Raw genomic sequence first — 22,325 nt, forward strand, 5'->3', positions numbered from 1 at the left:
TTTTGCCCAGGTTCGGCTCACCGGTGGGTGTCATTTCGGAAAAGGCAGGAGCTGGGTGAGGGCAGTTTCCCGTAAGGAGAAATTGGAAAATCAAGAACTGGATTAAACCTGCTTTAATTCTTGCTGCTGGGTGTACGCGGTGGGCAAACACAGGAATATGTGCCTCCTCCCTCGGCTCTTGTTTTCAAACCAAGGCTTGAAAAAGCTGGAGCAGGCAATAACACTCCTAGTGAAATCCAAGCCAGCAAAAATGCAGCTGAAAACCAGATTTGGGTGGAAAATGTTCAGTTGTTGAGTTTTCTAATTAAGGAGCCTGGGATATGGCAAGGGAGAAGGGGCTGCCCAGGTGCTGGGGGGAGCGTGGGTGTCCTGGCAACGTGCACATATCCATGCACATGCGTGTGCACATGCACACACACACAGGCTCTGTGCACCAAACTATGTACGAACGCCCCCAAACTCCAATATCAGACTCTTTTGGGGCCACATTTTCAGAGGAGCCAAAAGAAACGGGGATCCCATGGGGCAGGAGGGAGAGATGTAATCCCTCTAATGGGAGAGTGATGAAAAATTTAAGTTTTCTGCAGCAAGAATGATATTTCTCAAAGGAAAAAGTCTTTCTGACTACTGTGGTTGTCCCCAATCTCTTCATCGTTCTGGGAATTGTCATCAGAAATAAGGAAAAGGAGGATCATCTCCCCCCCACCTGCAGCAGGAACCCGTCTGTGCCACCAGCAGGGATGGGAAATCACTAATGGCTCTGTTAATTAATAACTGACCCTCTATTTTCATCTCCCGTTAATGGAAGAGAAATGTTTCTTGATCCCATTGCGTTTGGACATGAGCTCAGGGATGCTGAAACTGGAAGATGGAGCAAAGGATGTACATTTTCAAGCAATTCAATAATTTAGAAGAGTTGGAGCTGACAGCAATATATTGGGCTGGTGGTTTAGGGAGGGGATTCTACGTTTCATTTAAGATTTTTGCTAAGGGCCTTTCTCGGGGGAAAATAGGCAACTGGGGGTAGCGGGGAGGGCTAGGGGGGTGATTGCTGAAGCGGGGCGTTGCTGCTGGTCCCCTATGTGAGTGATTGAAGGGGGGTGTTGAGCTCAGTTTCTCTTGAAAATATTAAATATTTTTGGGGTCGTAGAGGACACAAAATTGGAGCTGCCAAACCCAGTCGGGGCACAGCAGCATTTTAAGTGTTTGCTAAGATTTTTGTAAAATGCCTGTTGGAGGGGGAAACATCCATTCCCCCCCACTCTGGCTCTGTTTTTGAGCAAAGAGCCGGGTTTGCCCAGAGCTGGAGTGGGGGGGGGTGGGGGGGTGGGCAGTGCTGGCTGCAGCTTGGGGGGGGGGGGGGGGGCAGGTTGGGTGGGAGGATGCTGGGGGGGGATACTGGAGGAGGATTGGGGGGATACTGGAGGGGGATCAGGGGGAGATGCTGGGGGGGGATTGGGGTGATGCTGGGGGGGGATGGGGTAGATGCTGGGGGGGGGGATCAGAGGTGATGCTGGAGGGGGATTTGGGGACCTGGAGGGGAGCTGGGGGTGATGCTGGGGGGGGGGGGATCAGAGGTGATGCTGGAGGGGGATTTGGGGACCTGGAGGGGAGCTGGGGGTGATGCTGGGGGGAGAATCAAGGGTGATGCTGGAGGGGGATTTGGGGACCTGAAGGGAAGCTGGGAGTGATGCTTGCGGGGGGGGAACAGGGTGATGCTGGAGGGGAGCTGGGGGTGATGCTGGGGGGGGATCAGGGGTGATGCTAGAGAGGGATCGGGGTGATGCTGGAGGGGGATCAGAGAGGTGATGTTGGGGGGGGGGGATCAGAGTGATGCTGGGGGATCAGGGGGCGATGCTGGAGGGTCCCCAGGTGGGGGGAACAGGGTGATCATGGAGGGGAAGCTGGGGGTGATGCTGGGGGGCGATCAGGGGTGATGCTGGTGGGGGATTTGGGGACGTGGAGGGGAGCTGGGGGTGATGCTGGGGGGGGATTTGGGGACGTGGAGGTGAGCTGGGGGTGATGCTGGGGGGTGATGCTGGAGGGGGATCAGAGAGGCGATGTTGGGGGGGGGGGGATCAGGGTGATGCTGGGGGATCAGGGGGTGATGCTGGAGGGTCCCCGGGGGGGGGGGGGGGGGGATGATTATGGAGGGGACCAGTAAGATGCTGGAGGGGATCTGGGCCGGGGGGGGGGGGGTTTGATGCTGAAGGGGCCGGGAGGATGATGCTGGGGGAGGCTGGGGATGGGGGGGGGTCCTACCGAAGCGGGGCCGCAGTGCCCTACCAGGGCGCTGCCCCCCCCCCCCCCCCCGGCCCTTCCTCCTCCTCCTCCTCCTCCTCCTCCCGGCCCTGGGCGGGGTTTGGCCCCGGCTCCGGGAGATGGTGGAGCCGGTGTAAAGCGGCACCGGGGCTGCAGCCGGCTGTGGGGCCCCCCCCCCCCCTCCCCTTTACCCCCCCCAAACCCCGGGGGGGGGAGCCCGGCCCCCTCCCCCGGCCCAGCCATGCCCGCCGGGAGCAACGAGCCTGACGGGATCCTCAGCTACCAGGTTACTGGGGGGGGGGGGGGGGAAGATGGAGGATTTTTTTTGGGGGGGGGGATGCCCGGTACAGCCGGAGGATGCTCCGTGGCTGCTCACTGCGGTATTTCTGAGGGGGGTGTGTGTGTGTGTATGGAGGAGGGAAGGCTTCTGCAAGGGGGGGGGGGTGTGTGTAAGGGGGGTGTGAAGGAGGGTGAAGGGCATCTGCAAGGTGTATGTGGGGGGGTGTGGGTGTAAAATGGGGGGCTGGGGGTGTGCAAGGGGGTGCTAGGCCTCTGGAAAGGGGGGGGGGGTGAGGTATCAGCAAGGTATCTGCATGAGGAGGGGCTGGGGGTGCAAAAAAAGGGGGCGAGGGGTCCCCCCAGGGTGGGTGCAGGAGGGATGTGAGGAGGGGAGGAAGGCTCCTGCGCCATGCCTGGTGGGGGGCTCCCTGCCGGGCCCCCCTTCTCCCCTCTTCCATATCTAATGTGACCCCCCCCCCCCCCCAGGGTGATGCTGCGGCCCTTTGGAGGGGGGACAAAGGCTACTGTCCCCGCAGAGCCCCCACCCCACCCAGTCACCGGGGGGGGGGGGGGGGCTCGGCTATTGTCCCCCAGATGTGCCCGGTGCTGGGGTACAGGTGGGAGGCAGCGGGGTGGTCCCCCCTCTTTCAGCATCTCCTTGTCCCCGGGGAGGGCCCACCCGACCCCCCCCCCGCTGCACCCATGGGACCCGGCTGGAGGAGCTGCTCTCGGTGGCAAACGAGAGGTGGGGAATTAATTAATCTGCCCTGAAATGACAGCTCGTGGGAAAGGGTGAAAGGAATTTACATCCCCCCCAAGCAAGGGATGACAGTCACGTCCCGATGATGCTCGGCTGTGACCTGTGTTCCCCCCCCCCCCCCCCCCCACCTCGCAACCCCACTTTGGGGGTCTGGAGACCTGTCCCCTCCTGTTGTGAGCACCTGGGGCCAGTCCCCATCACAGCCCAAATCCTGGCCTAGGAACCAGAGGGGGGGTCCCTGCTGACCCCCCCAACTGCAAAAGAGGGAGTCATGGGGACGGGTGGCTTTGTCCAGAGAGGATGGAGATGGAGAGGGGCAAGGAGGGGGTCTCCTGCTCTGCCACCAGAGCAGCCCCATAATTTGACCCCTGTTACCCTCATCCCATAATAACATTGGGATCAGTGTTATGAATTACACTCTGGGTGAGATTAATTACATTAATCCTCCCTCCCACTGCTGGTGGCTGGTCCTGCTTGTGTGTGATGGGACGACGGGGCCGGATATGAGGTTTTCCTGCTCACGCGATGCTTTCAGCCTCCCCTGGCACCAGGAGGACTCAAAGCCGGACCCGAACCTCTTGCTTTGTGCTTTTCCTCATCCTCAATTAGACCAAAGCTTCCCCAAGGAAAGATTTTTCTTTCTTCAGCAGGTAAACTGAGGCAAGACACTCAAAAATCCCTCTCTCTGCTGCTGGGACCAAAAAATCTCAGCAAAATAATAATTTGGAGAAGTTTTCTTGAATGGACGCAGGGAGAGGATGCACCAAGCTCGTGACACGAAGGGGTTCACCGCAGCCGTGTCAAAACGTGTTTTCCTCCTTTGCTCCAGCGATTTCTGATTTCATTTTTACAAGCAATAATTACTTTCAGCTCCCTGACAAAACCAGCTTCAAAGCAGCCAGCCAGATCTTTGCGCTTAGAAAATAGTGAAGTGGAACAGCTCCGGCTGCTCCAAAACTCAATGGTGAGCAACGCGAAGCTCGGCGTCCCCTTTCCCAGCCCAGTTTCGATGATTTGATGTTTTCCAGGTGCCTGGCAGCAGCGGACAAGGACAGAGAGGGAGGGCAAAGCATTTGTGAGTGCTGGTACCCATCCCGGGATGGGAGAATTTGCTTTCCGGAGGCATCTCTCCTTCTTGCTCCATCCCCTCCCAAGCCCACAGGTCAACAACCCTGCAGCTCTATTAAATCCTTAACTCCTCCAGCAATTTCCTCGATGAAATCACCACTCTAAGTCCATTTGAGTGGCTTAACTGGGACCGAACGAGTTTTGAGTGGGGCCGTTTCCTTTGATGGCATCTCTGTGCAAGGCTTGCTGCAATTTTGGGGATGCTGCGGTGGCTGGGGAAGGGCGATGGGATGCTTGGAGCATCTTGCCGCAGAGCCGGAGGTGCCCACTTGTCCCATTTCCTGCTATTTTTGCTCCTGAAGCTTTAATGCTAAATAATACAAAAGCAGTGGGGATCCAAGCTTGGATCACGATGGGATTTTAACTGATTAGACCTCGGTGTCACCTTCCTTTGCCGTGTTATTTTACACCCCGTGTCGCCTTTCAGGGCAAGCCAGGCAGTTAACCTTTGTGCCGAGCGGCGCCGGGGAGGAAGTTCATTAGAGCAAATGAATTTGTAGGATGGAAATGACGGATTAGCTCAGCTCGGAAAATAAAGTAGAGCTGGAGATAGCTGGAGGAAGCGAGGAGAGTAAAAAATGTTGCTTATCTGGAGATTTCCGTACCATGCTAGGACTTGGTCTAGCTAACGAGGATTTCTTGAAGCACCAAAGGGATGGAGGCTGTGCCAAAGCGAGACCTTCCTGAAATGCCCTGATTTTTTGCAGGAGATTTTGATGAAAATCAGTGTCGCTCCACAACGTTTATTTTCCCAACGGTTTGCACCTCACTTGTATTTTGGCAGCTTGTGCTTTTAAATCCACCCAAACGCCGCCTATGCCTTTTGGCCCAGCAGGATGTGGCGTTTACACCCCATTTCTCTATTCCGGATAATTTTTGCTCAAAACAGAGCTGGTTTCTCCCCATCCACTACGTGTTCCAAGCGTGAAGAGTCTTGGGGTGCATGGCTTTAAATAGCTGCCTGGATCTGCATCAGAGATTCCGATTCCGTAGTGGTCCCTGGGCTGGGTGTCGCTGGCTACCCCCGTGTCCCAGGGGAATTTGGCCCCCCCAATGATCTGCAGGTTCAGTTATCCCCCCAAACTGGTGACCGACGTGAGGATGAACTGGAATGGGGTTTACAAAATGACAACTTCTGGAAGAGTTCCAGGTAGCACGGCCGGGGCTGAGCATCCCCCAAACAGCAGGAAAACTCTTCCCAAAATCCCACTGGCATTTCCCCGGAGCGCAGAAGGATGGGCAGGGGGAGATGCTTTGCATTAGGGAGGGCTGCTGAGGGCAGGTTTGGCAGTGCTGGTCGGAGCACAGAGGCAAAACGGTTTCTGAGAGAGAAGGGGACTTTCCCTGTGTTGCTCATGGGGCGTTTGAAAGCTGCAACTCCCAAATCGCTCCGTTTATTCCCACTCTAACACCGGCGTAACGCACTCGAGCTTGCGATTTTATTCACATTGCGATTTAAAGCGATTTTATTAAGCCCTTTCATCCAGTGCCTTTTCCGAGGTTGGGGTTTGGGTTGGTGTTTTTTTTGGCAAATCCGGAGGGGAGCAGGATGCTCAGAAAAGGGACGGAGGGTGGTGGAGGCTGTCATCGGAGAGAGGACAGGAAAGCCACAGGCGCGTGATAATCCGGCTGCCGGCTAACGTGGGCGAGTCCCGGGAGCTGGCGGGGAGGTAGCAACAAGTCGGCTCTGAAATTAGGACTCAAGGACCAGCAAAGTCATTTCCAGACAGGAGCGTTTGTTCCTCTCGCTCGTCAAATTAACCGGTGACTGGGAGGCGTGTGGTTTCCTGAGCGTTGCTGCCATGTGGCGGCAGGTGATGCTATGCAGTCAAAGCAGGAATTTGGGGGATAAAAAGCAGATTTCTCATTAGTATTTGCAGCTTAAATAATAAGAAGTTATTTATTCTCTTAAGTCTTCATGGTTAATGCACCATTATTAGTACAATGGGTAGCGTGCGCCAGCGCGGCGTTTGAAGTTTTACTTGAAAATTACAGCTTTGGTTGTTTTGGGCTGTTTCCCAGTGCACGGTGTAGCTCTTGCTTCTTGAATTTTGTCCAACAGCCCTGCCAGTTCCCCCAGTTTTCTTGGTATTTTGCTCTTCTTCAAACTTCAGTGTCAGAAATCGAGCAACTGGGTGTGAATCTTGGTGCATTTTTTTTTTGTTTGAATAGTTTTTAGTTGCTGTGATGACAGCAATGGGCTTGCAAAGACAAAACTCAGAAACTCAGTAGTCCCAAACCTTCCCCTTTGTGCCTTTAATACAGGAATAATTTGAAAACAGATGAAAACTAAAGGGTGTTTGGGCACTGCAGAGTTTTTCTTTGCATGGGTGAACAGATTGGGGTTTTCTTGGATTAGTTATTGTCCATGCAGGCAAGGAAGGAGAAACCGAGTGGCAGTAACGTATTTTCTTCCATATTTAAGAGATTCATAGCAATTAAAAATGCAGCATGAAGAGGGGAAAAAAGATACCGAGTGTTTCCAGGAGGCCCTTTCAAAGCTGCAGTTGTGACTCGAGTGTGAGATGTAGTCAGGTTTTTGTTTTTTGAATGCAGTAATCCTGGCAATCCCCTTCCCCGGCCCTGGTGGCAAGGGAAAAAGAGAAGCAAAGTGAATTATTTCTCTTTGCTCCTGTAGTTCTCCTTTGGCTTTTAAGGCACAAATGCTCTTCATACAGTGCCGGCAGTGGTGTTTCAGGCGAGGAAGGCATTAGCTCTGAGCCCTTGGCTTTCGCAAGGAGAAAATTCATGTTTTCCACGGAAAGTGTGCTTGCACCAAGGGAAGCCCGAGCCTCATTGGGCTGAAGACGAAGCTTCGCCCTTGCAGGTTCTTGAGGGCCTTTGGAGGTTGTTGGTGGCCATGTCCTGTGGCCAAGTGCCATCTAGTGAGTCCTGCAGGTATCACGTTTAGAGACTGAAACTTGCTGTGATCAGAAGTGCAGGGGTTTTTTTTCCCCCCTCCCAGTTTGGAAATCCCTGTTGTTGGTTTGTTTTTTTTTTTTTTTTTTTTTTTTTTTTTAAGAAAGGAACCACAAGAACAAAGCTGGAGGTATTTTTTTTAATGGTCTGAAACACTCAGCCCTCTCCTGCTGTAGTAAATACTTCCAGACTCACATTGTATAAAATATAGGTGATGTTATGGGCTGTTTTATTTCGGTATGGGAAGAAACCCCCCCTACGAGTCGATGTTTTTAGGGCCATGCCTGGAAAAGGAGGCACGCAGAGGCGTGATGCTTGTGGACTCACCTGGACGCAGGGGTGGATGATGGCTGGGAGGACATAAGGGAACTCTCCACCCCCAGATCCAAGTTTTCCCTTCTTCTCATTGCTAAACAGAGACACGACGAAGAGGCAGTGATTGACCGGGGAAGAACGAGCAATGTTGTCAATATTCACTATGAGAAGGAGGAGTTGGAAGGTGAGTCTCTGCTGAGATCCTGGTAGAGGGGCCACCAGCCCGGTGCATTTTCCCATTGCACAAAGTCCCTACAACGTCCTTTGCTCAGTGTCATGTCATGTGCAGCAAAACGTGGCATGCTTCTTAATAAAGCAGCACAGTTATTTTCACATTTTTTAATATTGTGGCTTTTAAACAGAAGGAAAAAGCCACCGCGGAGGCCATGGTGTGAGTGTTATCCACAGGGCTGGATAATTCACGGCTTGTTTTCTCGCAGAGGCTGCTCCTGGCTTGGAGAGGTCAGGAGAATAATTTGATGGCTGCAGACACTGGGCTGTGATTTTCTTTTTTTGTTCTGGAGTTCATTATCATGGGACTGATTTGATCTTCTCTTGTCGCCTTGTGCCATACAAAGATTTTAAAAATAATTACCTTCTGTTGCTGCGTAATGAGCAAGTCTGAGTTTTGTCCAGTCAGAGCTGGAATTTGAGAAGAGGTTTGATACTTCCAGAGCACTTTTAGATGACCCGGAGCCATCACTTGTTGTTGCTCTGCTTTTGCAAAGTTCTAGTAAAATAGGCTTGGAAAAAAGGAGGTCCAGTGAAAGAAAAATTAAAAGAAGTTGGTGTTTCTCCTGGGATTTAACCGTGGCTTAACAAGGTACTGCCACATCAACCATCGCCACAATGCTGAAAGTGCTGCAAATGCCTCTTTTTTGCAGGCCACCGGACCCTGTACGTGGGTGTGCGGATGCCGCTGGTGAGGCAGAGCCACCGGCATCACCGACCCCACAGCCAGAAGCATCGGAAGCGGGAACGGGAGAAGGACTCTGCTCCGACGGAGCAGGGCTACCACTGTAAGTCCCGTCATGGCGTTCGCTAAACTCCTTGGGGCTACATGGGTGTGGGGGCTTCTGCAAGCAGATCCGTGTGGCTAGTTTGTGTGCCTTGCTGTTCCTCCAAGGGAAAGTGGCATTATTTAGCAAGACCACCATTTTCCAAACTTTTCTCTTTTTTTTTTTTTTTTTTTTTTTTTAAGGCAGTTAAATGTGTAATAAATTTGGGCTCGTCTTCCTTAGAGGGATCCTGACTTTAAAAATGGCAATGTGGGGAAGGAAAGCAGCCTATCCTTATGCAAAGGTGGAATAGATGCTTCTCCTTCTCTGTGGCTCTGTGCAAGCCCGGACAGAACCAGGGGAGAGGGGCCAGCCCCGTATTTATGGCTGAACTGGTGCTGATCAGATGGCCACTTTGCACGTGAGCGTGATGGGCCATATTTAGGTGCGGTAATGGGATGGGGCTTTGTCTTCTGCCCCCAGACACCCCGTCCCAACGGGTGCAGTTCATCCTTGGGACCGAGGAGGACGAGCAGCATGTTCCCCACGACTTGTTCACCGAGCTAGATGAGATCTGCGTGAAAGAAGGTGAAGATGCTGAGTGGAAGGAAACGGCAAGGTAAATCCCTGCTGCCGCCTGCGGTGGGAGAGGAGTCCCCACGCCGGCAGCACCTGCGGGCTCTGCTTTCTGCTCTCCGGCACACGAAGCTTTTGCGGCTGCAGGTGTGGACGCGAGGAGCCTTCTCCTCTTGCCACACCGTAGATCTGTCAAAGGGGTTGCAGAGCTGGGGCTGTTTTCTTGCAATGGGGCTGATGGTGCCCGATGTCCGCAGGTGGCTGAAGTTTGAGGAGGACGTGGAAGACGGCGGTGAGCGCTGGAGCAAGCCCTACGTGGCCACGCTGTCCCTGCACAGCCTCTTTGAGCTGAGGAGCTGCATCATCAACGGGACAGTGCTGCTGGACATTTGTGCCAACAGCATCGAAGAGATTGCAGGTACTGTGGGTGCCATATCCCTCCGGGAATGGCCGAGCTTGGCTCGCCACGGTGCCCTTCACTCCCGAATCAAACCCTGCCCCAATGGTGGGTCCTTTTCCAGAAGTCCCACTGGGTTTTTAAGTCATAAAGTTGGTTTTGGATGTAGACTGGGTGTGCAACAATCGCAGCAGTTTTTTCTTCCAATAGGGGATCCTTTTGAAAGCAATTTGTGGGGTTAGAGAAGCAATTAGAGAATATTCTCCAGCCAAAAAGGCGTGTGTGTCAGGGCTTAGCAGGCTGCTCTTAGAAATATGGAGTCTGCATAAAAGCTGAATGTCCTTAAATAAACTATTTATTACAAGCCATTTCCTCACATTCTTTTTTTTTCTTTTACCTTAACATGCAGGATTTAAGAGTTTTAAAGGCAGAGTTTTTCTGGCACATGACCAAGCAGTGTATCTCTGTGGGGAAGATAATTGAAGTTAATTGAAAAAGCAGCTTTGGAGAAATTATCTTTGACTGGCAGGTCTCCATTCACCCCTTTCAAGGGCTGGAGAAGTCAGAGCTGTTCTTAGCACATTTCTCCCTGGGCTCAGCAAATTGCAGTCAATTGGCCATGGAAACTCTGGGAAAGTCTGTGCTATAGATTGCTTATAATTTGGTTAAATGTGTAGAGTCAGACAGAAAGGCCAGATCAGGCAAGAAAATTGCATTCTTTAGAATGGGAAATAATTATCTTAGCGGAGTGGTGAATAAGCACTTTAATGATGGTTTGTAGCAAAAGAAAATTCTTGCTTTTGCTGCAAAGGCTGAACTGTATGAAAACGTCTTGCTAAGGAAGGCTGAGCCTGCATTAGGTTATCCTCTGTGGCACAGCCTTCCCCGGGGGCTTCAGGGGTCGGGACTTGGGGGGGGGTTCTGCTTTGACGGCTTCATTTCCCTTTGCCATCCCCAGATATGATCCTGGGCCAGCAAGAACAGTCCACGGAGTTTGACGAGCGCATGCGGGCGAAAGTTCGAGAGGTCCTTTTGAAGAAGCACCACCATCAGAACGAGAAGAAAAGAAACAACCTTCTCCCCATCGTCCGCTCATTTGCTGATGTGAGCAAGAGGCAGTCGGACCTGCACCTCCTCGACAAGCCAGGTGAGGGTTCCTGCCAGGCTTTGGCACCAGGTGAGGATTTCTGAAGGGCTTTGGCACCAGGTGAAGGTTTCTGCAGGGCTTTGGCCTCATTAGACTCGTCCTGGCAAAGGAGAAGCGTCCCAATTGCTCCTTGTCCGTCTTTTTTGAGTGTCTTTCTTTTTCCCACCAGCCCAAACACTCACCCCTCATCCTTCTCCCACCGCTGCAGAGGCTAAAAATGGGGTGAACCACGAGACCGGCGCAATGGATTTAAGCAAGGTGAGACACTTGTAGCTTTCTTATGCCTTTAGGGCCAGATTTGCTCTTGCAAACTTGGTTGCAGGGTGTGCTGCGGAGTGTTGTGGGCTTTGCTTTTGGGGTAATTGCCTGAAAATTGCTGCTTGTGCCCAGGCGGAGCTGCATTTCATGAAGAAAATTCCCACTGGGGCTGAAGCATCCAATGTGCTCGTAGGAGAGCTGGATTTCCTTCGCCAGCCCATCGTGGCATTTGTCCGTCTGACACCGGCTGTCCTCCTCTCGGGCATGACAGAAGTTCCCATCCCAACGAGGTCTGAATGGGAAGCGCAAAGTTTTTATTTAACCGCCCCCCCCCCCCCCCCCCCCAATAACATCAAATTGCATGCATCGGTTTGGTGTCCCAAGGGAACAAGACCAGTGGGAGCAAGGACATTTCTCCCACTCACATCTCCTTGCCTTCATTTCTCCCTTCCCTACTGTAGTTTTTAAAGCCATTGGCCAATTTTAATGAAAATGTTGGCCCAAAAATTAAATTTGTGATCGGTTTTGATGAATTTCAAATTCTTCGCCAAGTCACTGAGCCTGTGTGTCCCATCTCGAGCCGTGCTCTGGGCTGGGAGCTCTTGGGGATTTCCTTGGGTGCCCTTTTAGCAAGGACACGTTCTCTCTCATTTTGTTTTTCTTGCCCAGGTTCCTGTTTGTTTTGCTTGGGCCAGAAGGAAAAGCCCATCAGTACCATGAGATTGGCAGGTCCATGGCTACTATCATGACGGATGAGGTATGATGAGATAAGAGATCTCTCCAGGTCATTTTTGGCTTTCTTCACCTCTCCCTGTCTCTGTAGTAGTGAGGAAGAGGATTTGCTGTCCCAGCTGCCCGCAGCTCTCCAAACACCCCACCCCTCATTCTCACCCCAAAATAAACATGTGGATTTGCATCACCCCACATCCTGGAGGCTGAAATCCCACCCGGGGTACATTCTGCACCTCGTCCTTCTCCCCGGGGTCCCCAGCACGCTGTCCCCAGTGGTGGCATTGCCAGGGCCAGTAAAACTTCTCTTGCTCTTTAAGCAAAAGGCTGTGGTGTGCCAAGGGGGACGGGGGCCTCGTGGAGGAGATGATTACAACTACCACAACGGACAGATTTTTTCCTTTTGGGGGAATACTTCCTGCCATTTCCAGCAGGAAATTTGGGCAAAATTATCTTGTATTTAGCCAAGAGCTTATTGCACTGGTGAGGGTGTCCGAGCTGGGTTGTCCTTTTACCAGGTTGTCTCTTGTCGGCAGGTTTTCCATGATGTTGCCTATAAAGCCAAGAACCAGACTGACCTCGTGGCTGGCATCGACGAGTTTCTGGATCAGGTCACGGTCTTGCCACCAGGAGAGTGGGATCCATCGATCCGAATCGAGCCCCCCAAAAACGTCCCTTCGCAGGTGGGTGCTGCGGCAAAGGGAGGCGCGAGGGGGACGGGCAGGACAGCAGCACGGCTGGGGATGATGTTCAGGGACCCAAATTCAGTTTGACATAGTCACATACCCAGACCAGAAGCACAACACTCAGTAACAAGTGGTTACAAATACATATCTTTATCTTACATCCATTTTAACAGGAAAAAAGGAAGATGCCAGGAGCTCTCGATGACAATGCTTCTCACAGCAAGCCGGAGAAACACAGCGGTCCTGAACTGGAGCGGACGGGAAGGTGGGAGCTGTAATAGTTTGGGTTTTTTTTCTGTTTGCCTCTAAAATCTGAGCATGCACCTTTCCTTCTAGCAGGTTTTTGGGGTTAGTTGGTTCTATGAAGGGGCTCCACATTACCAGGTTGGTCCCCTGGGCTGGGCAGGTGGGAGATCTGGACAGCTGGGCTCAGCCACAGCATCACCATTGCACTCAGGTTTTCTTGATTTGGGGTGGAAGCAGATGTGTAAATACCTCCAGGTAGAGTTCTGCTGCTTCCCAAAGCAAGGGAGTGTTGCAATAAAAGGGGATAGGCTCTCAGGTTGGGTCCTTTTCCTTTTTGTTGGAGGATTTTTTTTGCGAGCCTCTGTTTCTACTGGGTATCAAATGGGACGAAGGAGAGTGCTTCTTTTTAGCAATGGAAGCTCTTCTGTGCCTGTGATTGCCCTCTGCAGCAACGAAAACTCAGTGTGGTCTTCCAGGAAAAAAGTATATTTATTTTTTTTCCATCCTCCAGGCTCTTTGGAGGTTTGATCCTGGATGTGAAGCGGAAAGCCCCGTGGTTCTGGAGTGATTTTCGGGATGGTCTGAGCCTGCAGTGTCTGGCATCCTTCCTCTTCCTCTACTGTGCCTGCATGTCCCCTGTCATCACCTTCGGGGGACTCCTGGGGGAGGCGACCAGTGGCCACATAGTGAGCACCTCTCTCTCTTGGGTGGCATGGGGGAGGACAAAACTCACGCAGGAGTCCTTGCTGCAGTGAATTTGCTTTGGTTTTTGTTTTCCCCTAATGATTTCTTTACTCTCTCTTCCCCGGATAGAGTGCCATGGAGTCGCTGCTGGGCGCATCCATGACCGGCGTGGTGTATTCCCTCTTTGCTGGCCAACCTCTCACCATACTCGGCAGCACCGGACCCGTCCTCGTGTTTGAGAAGATTCTCTACAAATTCTGCAAGTAAGGCTGGCTGCTGCAGCTGGGTGCTGTGAGAGCCTTCAGAAGGCAGCAGTGATGGAGAGAAGATGATTTTTTTAAAAAATATTTTTCTATCCAAAGAAAATAGACTATCCAAATATTTTTCCACTGAAATATTTTGAGTTTTGATGATTTTATTGAAAAAGTAGGAGCTTTTCATGTGAAACGGGTATTTTCCGTGACAGTCCTTTTGTTGTGATGACTGATGTGAGTTGAACCACCCTTATTGCAATTAAATTTATTATTAAACCCCAACTTGCTGGCAGCAGGTGACTGGGTGCAAAACCAGCTGGTTTTGGTGTTAGGGCATCAGGGTGATGTGGGAGAATACCACCTTCCACAACAGGAACCTAACCTCAATTAGCCTCCAAGGTATTAAAACGAGATAATTGTTAGATAATGATAATTAAATAATTGGCCTCTCCTCCTTGCAGGCCCACGCCCTGCACCAAGCCCCGAGGCTGTCTGTAGTAGTACATGGCAACTACATTTACCATCCGCAGCCTTGACACGCTCCTCAATTGCTCCCAATTTTCCCCGCGGGAAGGCATGGCTCAGAGCCTCTTGCTGGCCTTTCAACCCTTTGTTTTATTTTGGTTTCCCAGGGAGTACACGCTCTCCTATCTCTCTCTGCGGGTGTGCATCGGGCTGTGGACAGCCTTCTTCTGCATAGTGCTGGTGGCCACCGACGCCAGCTGTTTGGTGTGCTACATCACCCGCTTCACCGAAGAAGCCTTCGCCTCCCTCATCTGCATCATCTTCATCTACGAGGCTCTCGAGAAGCTGAGTCACCTGCGAGAGACCTACCCTGTGCACATGCACAGCAAGCTCGACTTCCTCACCATCTACTAGTGGGTTTTTTTCCTCCTAAAATGCTGCTGCCCCTTGGCAGGAGCTCAGGGCTGCACCTCCGTTGCCTTTCCCTTACCCCTGTCTTGGCTTTTCTCCTCCCAGCTGTAAGTGTGAGGCACCGACCCATCCCAGCAACGAAACCCTGCGTTTCTGGGCGAGCAACAAGATCAATGTGTCTGGTGTCACCTGGCAAAACCTCACGGTGACCGTAAGTGCCCTGAGCCACTGCTTCCTCGTGCCACGGCCGTGGGGTCCGGGCGCATTTGCATTGTGCAAAAGTCAGAGCCCTTCAAGTGATGATGGGCTTCAAACTGTGCTAGTCCTGCTCGGAAATGTCCTTGCTTAAATCAAATGTGTGGTTTTAACCTGCTTGGTCCTGGGAAGGAGAGTCCACCTTGTCCAGCCCACCTTGTCCACGACACGGTGGGTCATAACTGTCCTCCTCAACCCTGTTGCAGGAAGTTGGAGGACTTAAGTTCATGCTTGAAGGTAGTAATTGGCTTCCTTAATTGGTTCCTAATAACTCCAGGCCTTGCTTTCTTATTCAGTGCTGTCTGTAGGTACATGCATAAATTTGCATGTCTGAGCAGCCTCTTGGGCTGTTGTTGCTGGAAGCAGAGCCTAGGCATAGGCTGGGAGATGTCTTATGGACATTTTCATCCCCTCTTGGCCAGGTTCTATGAGTCCTCCACTGGGAAGGGATGATTTGTCTCTTCTCCTTGCCTACCATGGTTGCCTTAGCCCTCCTTCCCCGTTCCTTCTTTCTCCATCCCCAAGAGTTTCCAGCGTTTCCTTCCCCTCTGGTGTCTTCTTCAGCCATGGTTACCTGCCATTCAAGTGGAGGATGTGCTGTGGGTCTGTGGTATGGTGTCCCATCACATCTCATCTCCCTGCTCTCCTCTGTGTAGTTCGATGTGTCACTTGTTCAGCTGCTGCTGCTCATTAAGTATAAATCTCCATTGGCAGGAGTAATCATAAGGTCATGGATCTTGGACCAAGATCCTCAAAACCCCCTCGTTATCCAAGGTTTCCTTGCTGCACGTGCACTGCCTTGTGTCCTGACGCTCTGTTTCTCCAGGAATGTCGGTATTTGCATGGAGAGTTTCAAGGACCTGCCTGTGGACGCAATGGCCCCTACACGCCTAATGTCCTCTTCTGGTGCTGCATCCTCTTCTTCTCCACCTTTGTCCTGTCGAGCTTATTGAAGAAGTTTAAAACCAGCCGTTACTTCCCAACCAGAGTAGGTAGAAGATGGTGGCCAGCAGCAGTCTCCACACTCATTTCCCAAAATGGCTTTCCTGGAGCACTAAGCAGTATTTGCCACCACTTGGTCAAGCTGGGAAACGTTGACCTTGAAGGCCAAGCTCTCCATCAGCTTGCATGTCTCTCACTCATTTCCATGACTGCAAAACAACTGTAGCACTTCCCACCTGCCTTGTGACCTGCCCCAGAGCGATTTCTTTTTTTTGCTCAGGCAGTGGGAAATCAGGTCTTCCAAAGTTGTTTGGCTTTTTTTTTTTTTTTTTCCCCCACCTTCTGTGCATTATGTGCTCAAGGGGAAAGTTGATTCAAATGAGGAGCTGCCATAAAAAAAGACACTTTTTCTTCCTTTTGAGGAACAAATGATGCCTCAGTGCCTTATTCCCATTTTAGCTGTGAGTGTGGCGGTAGTGGCAGACATGTTTCCTTATGTTTTTAATATTTTTATTTTTTTTTAAGGTTTGAATTCAAACAACCTCTTCCACCTAATTAGACTTTTTTTCATTATCTGACACCAGATCTCACAGGGACAAACACAGCAACAGTATCTAACCAAGGGATTAGGCTGCATGTCCTCAGAGTGGTGGGATCTTGTTAACCAGCCTAAATGTTGTTGATGTCCCCAACTTTTCCATCTCACGTCATAGCCCTGTTTGCGATGCCCCTTTCAGCTCTGTTTTTTTGCCCCAGGTACGGTCCACAGTGAGTGACTTTGCTGTTTTCCTCACCATTGTCATCATGGTGCTCATCGACTTCATGGTTGGAATCCCATCACCGAAGCTCCATGTCCCCCATATGTTCAAGGTAATGGGGTGCTTTGGCATGGGGCGGGTTTCAACCCTTGGGAATGCCACAAGCAGATGTCGGGGCAGGACAGGGCTGAGTCTGGAGGAGATGCTGGTGGTGTGACCATCTCCTCTTCCACCTCCAAGTCCATCGTTTCCTTCCAGAAACGAGAAGGCAGCCCCCAAAACTAGATACCTACAGGAGAAGTATCTAGAGGTGCTTGCAAAGAGGACACTGGCACTGCTGAACCCCATGGGAGAGGGGGACATGAAGCCAGGGCTGGGAGGTGCTCTGACACGGGGATGAAGGCGAAAATCAAAACCAGTGGAGTGCCTGGGCTGGGAGATGATGCTGATGTGTGGGCTTTGTTGCAGCCTACCAGAGACGACCGCGGGTGGTTCATCAACCCCATAGGACCCAACCCTTGGTGGACGGTGTTGGCTGCACTCATCCCAGCTCTGCTCTGCACCATCTTGATATTCATGGACCAGCAGATCACTGCCGTTATTGTGAACAGGAAGGAGCACAGGCTGAAGGTAAGGGGCTGCAAGAGGTGACCCCAGCCCCAGTCTCTTCTGGGCTGCAGGTATGGGGAGAAGCTCCTATTCCAAATGCTTTGTAAAGGCATTGGTTTGGGACAACGTCAGGCTGTCATGGCAGGATGCTCTCCTGGGTTAATGATGACGCAGGGAGCAAACGACAGGGGAATTTGGATGAGCAATCTTTTGGAGCAGCAAATTAATCTTAGAGCAATATAGAAGCGCGTTTTTGTTTTAAAATGTCAGCAGCAGCTGGGGGAATGAATCGTTTTGATGAGCTGCCAGGGCTAACTCAGAGTCACATCTTACTTGCAAGTGGTGGAACTTTCTTTATGAATGAAAAAAATAGTAAAAATTTTTTTTTTGAGAAGTAGATATCATACAAACTCTCCAAATCCACTTTGTCTGAACTCCTGCCAGATTTTCCTGCAAGGTGCTTGCACAAAGACTGGATACATCCATGTTTGTTTCCAATTCTTGTTTTAAATTTTCAAGAAGTTGACTTGCACTCAGGTAGGGTTTGAGTCTGACTTGCGATGTTGTTCTTGCTCTTGTGCTGTGGGGTGCTGTGTTTCTTGTTCTGCTCCCTGCAGAAAGGATGCGGGTACCACCTGGACCTCTTCATGGTGGCCGTGATGCTCGGGGTGTGCTCCGTGATGGGGCTGCCCTGGTTTGTGGCTGCGACCGTCCTGTCCATCACCCACGTGAATAGCCTCAAAGTAGAGTCTGACTGCTCAGCTCCAGGAGAACAACCCAAGTTTCTGGGGATACGAGAGCAGAGAGTCACTGGCTTGATGATCTTTGTGCTCATGGGCTGCTCTGTCTTCTTCACTTCTGTGTTAAAGGTAAGAGGAAAATGCAAAACACCCAACAACCATGAGCTTTTTGGAGGTTATACAAAAATAGCCCCCTCTCTCCAGACCTGAGCAGTTACGGAGCGGAGGAGGAGGTGATCCCAAACCTTGGGGCTTAACCCATGGTGGGAACCAGCCTTGGTTACACTTTCTAGCACTTCAGACCCCAGTTTGGTGCGCTTGAGGCAAGCAAGCAAGACAACTGCTTTAATTTCCAGGTGTCTTTCAGGCCCACCCATGTTTATGGGCTACAATTAAGCGTATTCAGACCAGTACATCTGCTCTCTTTCAAACAGGCAGCACTTTATCGGTTGCAGTTTGCTCCCCCAAATGTCTCAGAACAGCCGTTCCCAATAGCTAAACATACTGACATCATCCCCATGGGCTTCCTCGCATGTTTCTTTCCCAAAGTAATCTCATCTCTAGGCTAAAAGGAGGCACATCACTTTTGCATATTGCCGCAAGCATATGTAGAAATGTTTTTCTACTGTCACAGAACGTGGCATATGGTAGCATGGGTGAAATCACCTATTTTCCTCCAAACTTTGCGGAAAAAAGGATTATTCTGAGGAAATGTAACTCAAATGTTCAGCCTAAAGCAGACCCTTAGCTCGCTTGCACACACAAAATCTCTAATAGTTAAACCCAACACATGTCTAACACTGTGGAAGCTGGAAAGCTGTAGGCAATTTTAGGCAGTGCCTGTAGAAGAGAGTGGTAATACTGAAAAGGCAATTAAAAAAAAATTGTGGTTTTTTTTCTTTCTTTTTCCCTCCCCCCCCAGTTTATACCAATGCCTGTGCTTTATGGGGTCTTTCTCTACATGGGTGTGTCGTCGCTCAGAGGAATTCAGGTACGGACTCTCTTACAGCGTGCAGCATGTCAGCTCCCTGGTATTTCATCTCTGTAGAAGCAGGAAAAAAGCAGTAGCATGGGAAGAAGCCTCTCCGAAAGCAAGCAATGAAAATATTTTGTGTAAGAAAAAGATTGGTGGAGGCACAAGAAGGAAGTATATAGGGCTGTGAGGCCCAGGCAAGTTCAGCGCGCTCTGTTTCATGTTTTAGGGCAGGTCAGTGTTTGGTGACGTGAAAAAGGGGGAATTCAGTGCAAAGGGAAGGCAATTTCTACCACTGGTGGAAATCCTTGCTGGGGGATTCAGTGGGTCAAGAAAGGCTAATAACAGAATAATGTGGAATAACTGCAATTTGGTGGGCAGCTTTCATGGGCAAGCTGGTTTATAGATGGAGTGAAGGGAAAATGGATGCTGCTCCCAGGAGGAACATAATGGCATCCAGGATTTCTCATGGCAAGCGACATCCTGAAAACTTCCTCCACCTCTCAACGAGGCCAGAAACTTTCTGTGGTCCCAAGGTGGCAACTTTTCAGTTTTATTTTGCAGTTCTTCGATCGCTTGAAGCTGTTTTGGATGCCAGCGAAACACCAGCCGGATTTCATCTACCTGCGGCACGTCCCCTTGCGAAAGGTGCATTTCTTCACGGCGATCCAGCTGATCTGCCTCGTCCTGCTCTGGGCCATCAAAGTGTCCCGTGCCGCCATCATCTTTCCCATGATGGTAAGAGCTGCCACCGCTCGGCAGTGGGGTGTTTGCAGTGTTTGAGTGAGATGTAGCATCATCGCTGACCTCATGGCATCTTCCTTCTTACTTGTGAAGGTTTTGGCTCTTGTTTTTGTCCGGAAAGTAATGGATTTCTGCTTCTCAAAGCGAGAGCTTAGCTTTCTGGATGACCTTATGCCAGAAAGCAAGAAGAAGAAGTTGGACGATGCCAAAAATGAAGCCAAAGAAGAAGAGGTAATGCTTGCTGGGTGCTCGGGGCTGGGCATCTCCCTTCGGCTGTGAGATTGCCTGTTTCTATCACAGCTGGTCTTGAAATGTTGGGAGAAGATCAGGACTCAATAACAATAGATCCTAATAGCCTGGATCCCACATTATAACCTGTTTTTTCTTCCTAAATTGGCAGTGAGCTTAACATGTGAAGAGAGGTATAATTTCTAAAATGAGTCTCTTATAATAAAGATGGTTATTATTATGGAAAGGTTTGCTCATAATAGTGTTTTTAACTCCTGCAAAGTATTTGGAGTGCAAGTCTTTACCCTACTGCACTAATAGCTAAAGCTGCCATGGGTCAGGAGAGGGCAGCAGGCAATGTTTTTGCTGGGTGCTTAGTTTATCTCCACTTTGATCAAAGACGAAGAACTTGACTTGTCCCTTTTTACATCAGGAGTCCCAGAAGATGATGGAAGCTGCTGCTGCAAATTCAGTTCAGCTGAAACTTGGGAAGACCAGCAACTTGGATATCCCAAAGCAAAGCAGCGACAGGTAAAGCCCCACCAAGTGCCAGGACCCCTGGCAAGATTAGTTTAAAGGTGCTTGGCACAGTTTTCTCCACTTGAATCTCTGTTGAGCATCCCATAGAAACCAGCAGTCATCTTGGTGGGAAAATCAAATTTACGGGCAGGGCTGCAGGAGGTGATCACAGGGGTCTGACCCCAAGCAAAGTGGTTGCACAACTCATGTTTGACCCCCAAAACTTGCATCACCAGTGACTTTATGGTAGCTGGAGATCGTCATACTTGAAAACGAGGAGTTGCTGGCGTGATCTGTGCCAGCAGTGGCTTAGGAGCCCAGTCCAGGGCTAAACACCAGCGAGAGCCTTTGTATGGAGCTGTTGCTCTGCAGCTCTCAGGCTTGCCTCCCAAAACTACTCATCCAGCAAAACCTCCCGTGCTTATGCTGAGCTTTGATTCTGCAGGCCCCCCTGTTCCTCTTGCTGATACTAATGCCCTTGGTGGCCTCAGTTCCCATAACCACAGATTGCTATGTAAAATCTTTATTGCAGGACTGATCCTTCTGAGATTAATATCTCGGATGAAATGTCAAAAACAACCGTATGGAAGGCTCTCACGATGAACACAGAAACACTCTGAATCCGGGGAGGAAAAAGGTAAAGGATTGCATGTGAACGTGACCGTGCTTCTGTGGGAGCAGGCACCGAGGAGCGTGGCAGCAAAGCAGCTCCTCTCTGCTGGGGTGGTCCCACGAACGGGGCTGAACCAGCAGCAGCCGGCAGGTCTTCCATTGATGGTGCTCTCCCTCTTTTTCTCTTTTGTCCCTCAGTTTTCATGTTTAGGAATCTTGACTTTGAAGGAGAGGAGTGAGAACGTGACTCAGGGATGTGCCAACGCAGACACGGGGAGAAACCGCTTTTTTTTCTAATTGGAGGATTCCCATTAAAGCCATGCAGATGTTTTCAGTTATCCTTGGTGTGCTTCAGGCATTTGGTATCTCTAGACCAGCAAACTGAGGTGCACATCAGTGTCAATGGGAGTTCGGTGTTGTTAAGCCTCCGTGTGTATGTGTGTGTGTCGTTGCGGTTTTGTAGTGGTAGAGGGACTGCTACCGCTTTATCATTCAGTGCTATTTTTTAATATCTAATTCCTCCTCTCCCTTCTCTTTTTTCCAAATATAAACTCTGAATGTACAAAACCACTTTCTGCTATATTTGATGCATTCTCCACTTTCTTCTTCATCACGACCGGGTTTTTGGTCTGGTTTGGGGTCCTGGCTTTAATTCACTCTAATGTCCCTTACTGGTACGAGAGGGATGCCCTCTGTGACAGGGCAGCGTAAAGAGCATCCGAGCAGTTGGGCTAAGGCGAAGGAAAAGCATTTGCTCCCTGCCCTCCAGTTTTACAGCATTTTTTTTTTTTTATTTACTTTTTTTTTTCCATCAGCCTGGCAGCTGCAAAATGCAGAAATGCCACTTTCTTGTCCCCTGGCTGTAAACTAAATGTAAGGAGCACTTAAAATTGAATACCGTTAATACACCGTATGGTCGTGGGAGTGGCCAGGTGAGACCTGGGGCTCTCTGCCCCTGGGCTGCCCGCTCTGTTGACCCTCTGCTTTCCTTCCTTTGATCTCCCTGGGACTCTGTGTAGGGTTTTTTTGTTGTTTTTTTTTTTTTTCACCCCGTCCTTGCAAAGTCTCTTCTCTCATGGGGTGGGATTTGCTGGGAGGAAAGTGGGAAGATGCCTTTTCCTGCTCCCCTCCCCTGCCACTTTGCAGGGAGAAGCTGTTAAGCAGAGACAGTTCTCGCGCTCTCTTCGCTTTTTTGGGGGGTCGTCGGGTTGCGGTGTCACCCCGGGCACACATGGTCGAGTCGGATGACTGTGGAGCCTGGGAGGAGAGGACAATCCAGTAGAAAAGGTCCCCTCGCAGCCCTCCGCCTTGCCGTGGGCTGGTCCCGGCCCCTGCGGGAGCTGTTTTGTGCCTCGAACCAACCCCAAATGACAACGGCAAGTTGTTGCTGCCTGCAAGAATGGGTGCGGAAAAGAAAATATCAACTCGCTG

General features: G+C 50.7%; 1 protein-coding gene across 2 annotated transcripts; it reads left to right on the forward strand.

Moving 5' to 3' along the window:
- The first annotated feature begins 2,366 nt into the window (after positions 1 to 2,366).
- SLC4A8 (solute carrier family 4 member 8) lies at positions 2,367 to 21,927 on the forward strand. 2 transcript variants are annotated; one of them, XM_049819469.1, is made up of 25 exons: positions 2,367 to 2,548; positions 7,766 to 7,847; positions 8,548 to 8,682; positions 9,145 to 9,280; positions 9,495 to 9,655; positions 10,593 to 10,781; positions 10,951 to 11,039; positions 11,172 to 11,329; positions 11,709 to 11,796; positions 12,305 to 12,451; positions 12,628 to 12,719; positions 13,212 to 13,386; positions 13,514 to 13,647; positions 14,271 to 14,516; positions 14,620 to 14,725; positions 15,596 to 15,757; positions 16,468 to 16,581; positions 16,938 to 17,099; positions 17,696 to 17,947; positions 18,741 to 18,809; positions 19,356 to 19,529; positions 19,629 to 19,766; positions 20,197 to 20,294; positions 20,815 to 20,919; positions 21,093 to 21,927. In XM_049819469.1, exons 1-24 carry the CDS (start codon positions 2,504 to 2,506, stop codon positions 20,900 to 20,902), a joined length of 3,240 nt encoding a protein of 1,079 aa, XP_049675426.1. In that variant the 5' UTR covers positions 2,367 to 2,503; the 3' UTR covers positions 20,903 to 20,919; positions 21,093 to 21,927. The 2 variants fall into 2 exon arrangements, with proteins under 2 accessions (XP_049675426.1, XP_049675427.1); XM_049819470.1 differs by lacking the exon at positions 15,596 to 15,757.
- Positions 21,928 to 22,325: the final 398 nt, after the last annotated feature.

Source organism: Accipiter gentilis, chromosome 16, assembly GCF_929443795.1.
Source record: "Accipiter gentilis chromosome 16, bAccGen1.1, whole genome shotgun sequence".
NCBI lineage: Eukaryota > Metazoa > Chordata > Aves > Accipitriformes > Accipitridae > Astur > Astur gentilis.

Excerpts from the sequence above, each read along its gene's own strand:
- SLC4A8 (XM_049819469.1), top strand. The coding sequence starts at position 2,504 with ATGCCCGCCGGGAGCAACGAGCCTGACGGGATCCTCAGCTACCAG. Across the intron at positions 17,100-17,695 it reads GGAAGGAGCACAGGCTGAAG|AAAGGATGCGGGTACCACCT; the intron begins GTAAGGGGCTGC and ends TGCTCCCTGCAG. Across the intron at positions 20,295-20,814 it reads CCAAAGCAAAGCAGCGACAG|GACTGATCCTTCTGAGATTA; the intron begins GTAAAGCCCCAC and ends TCTTTATTGCAG.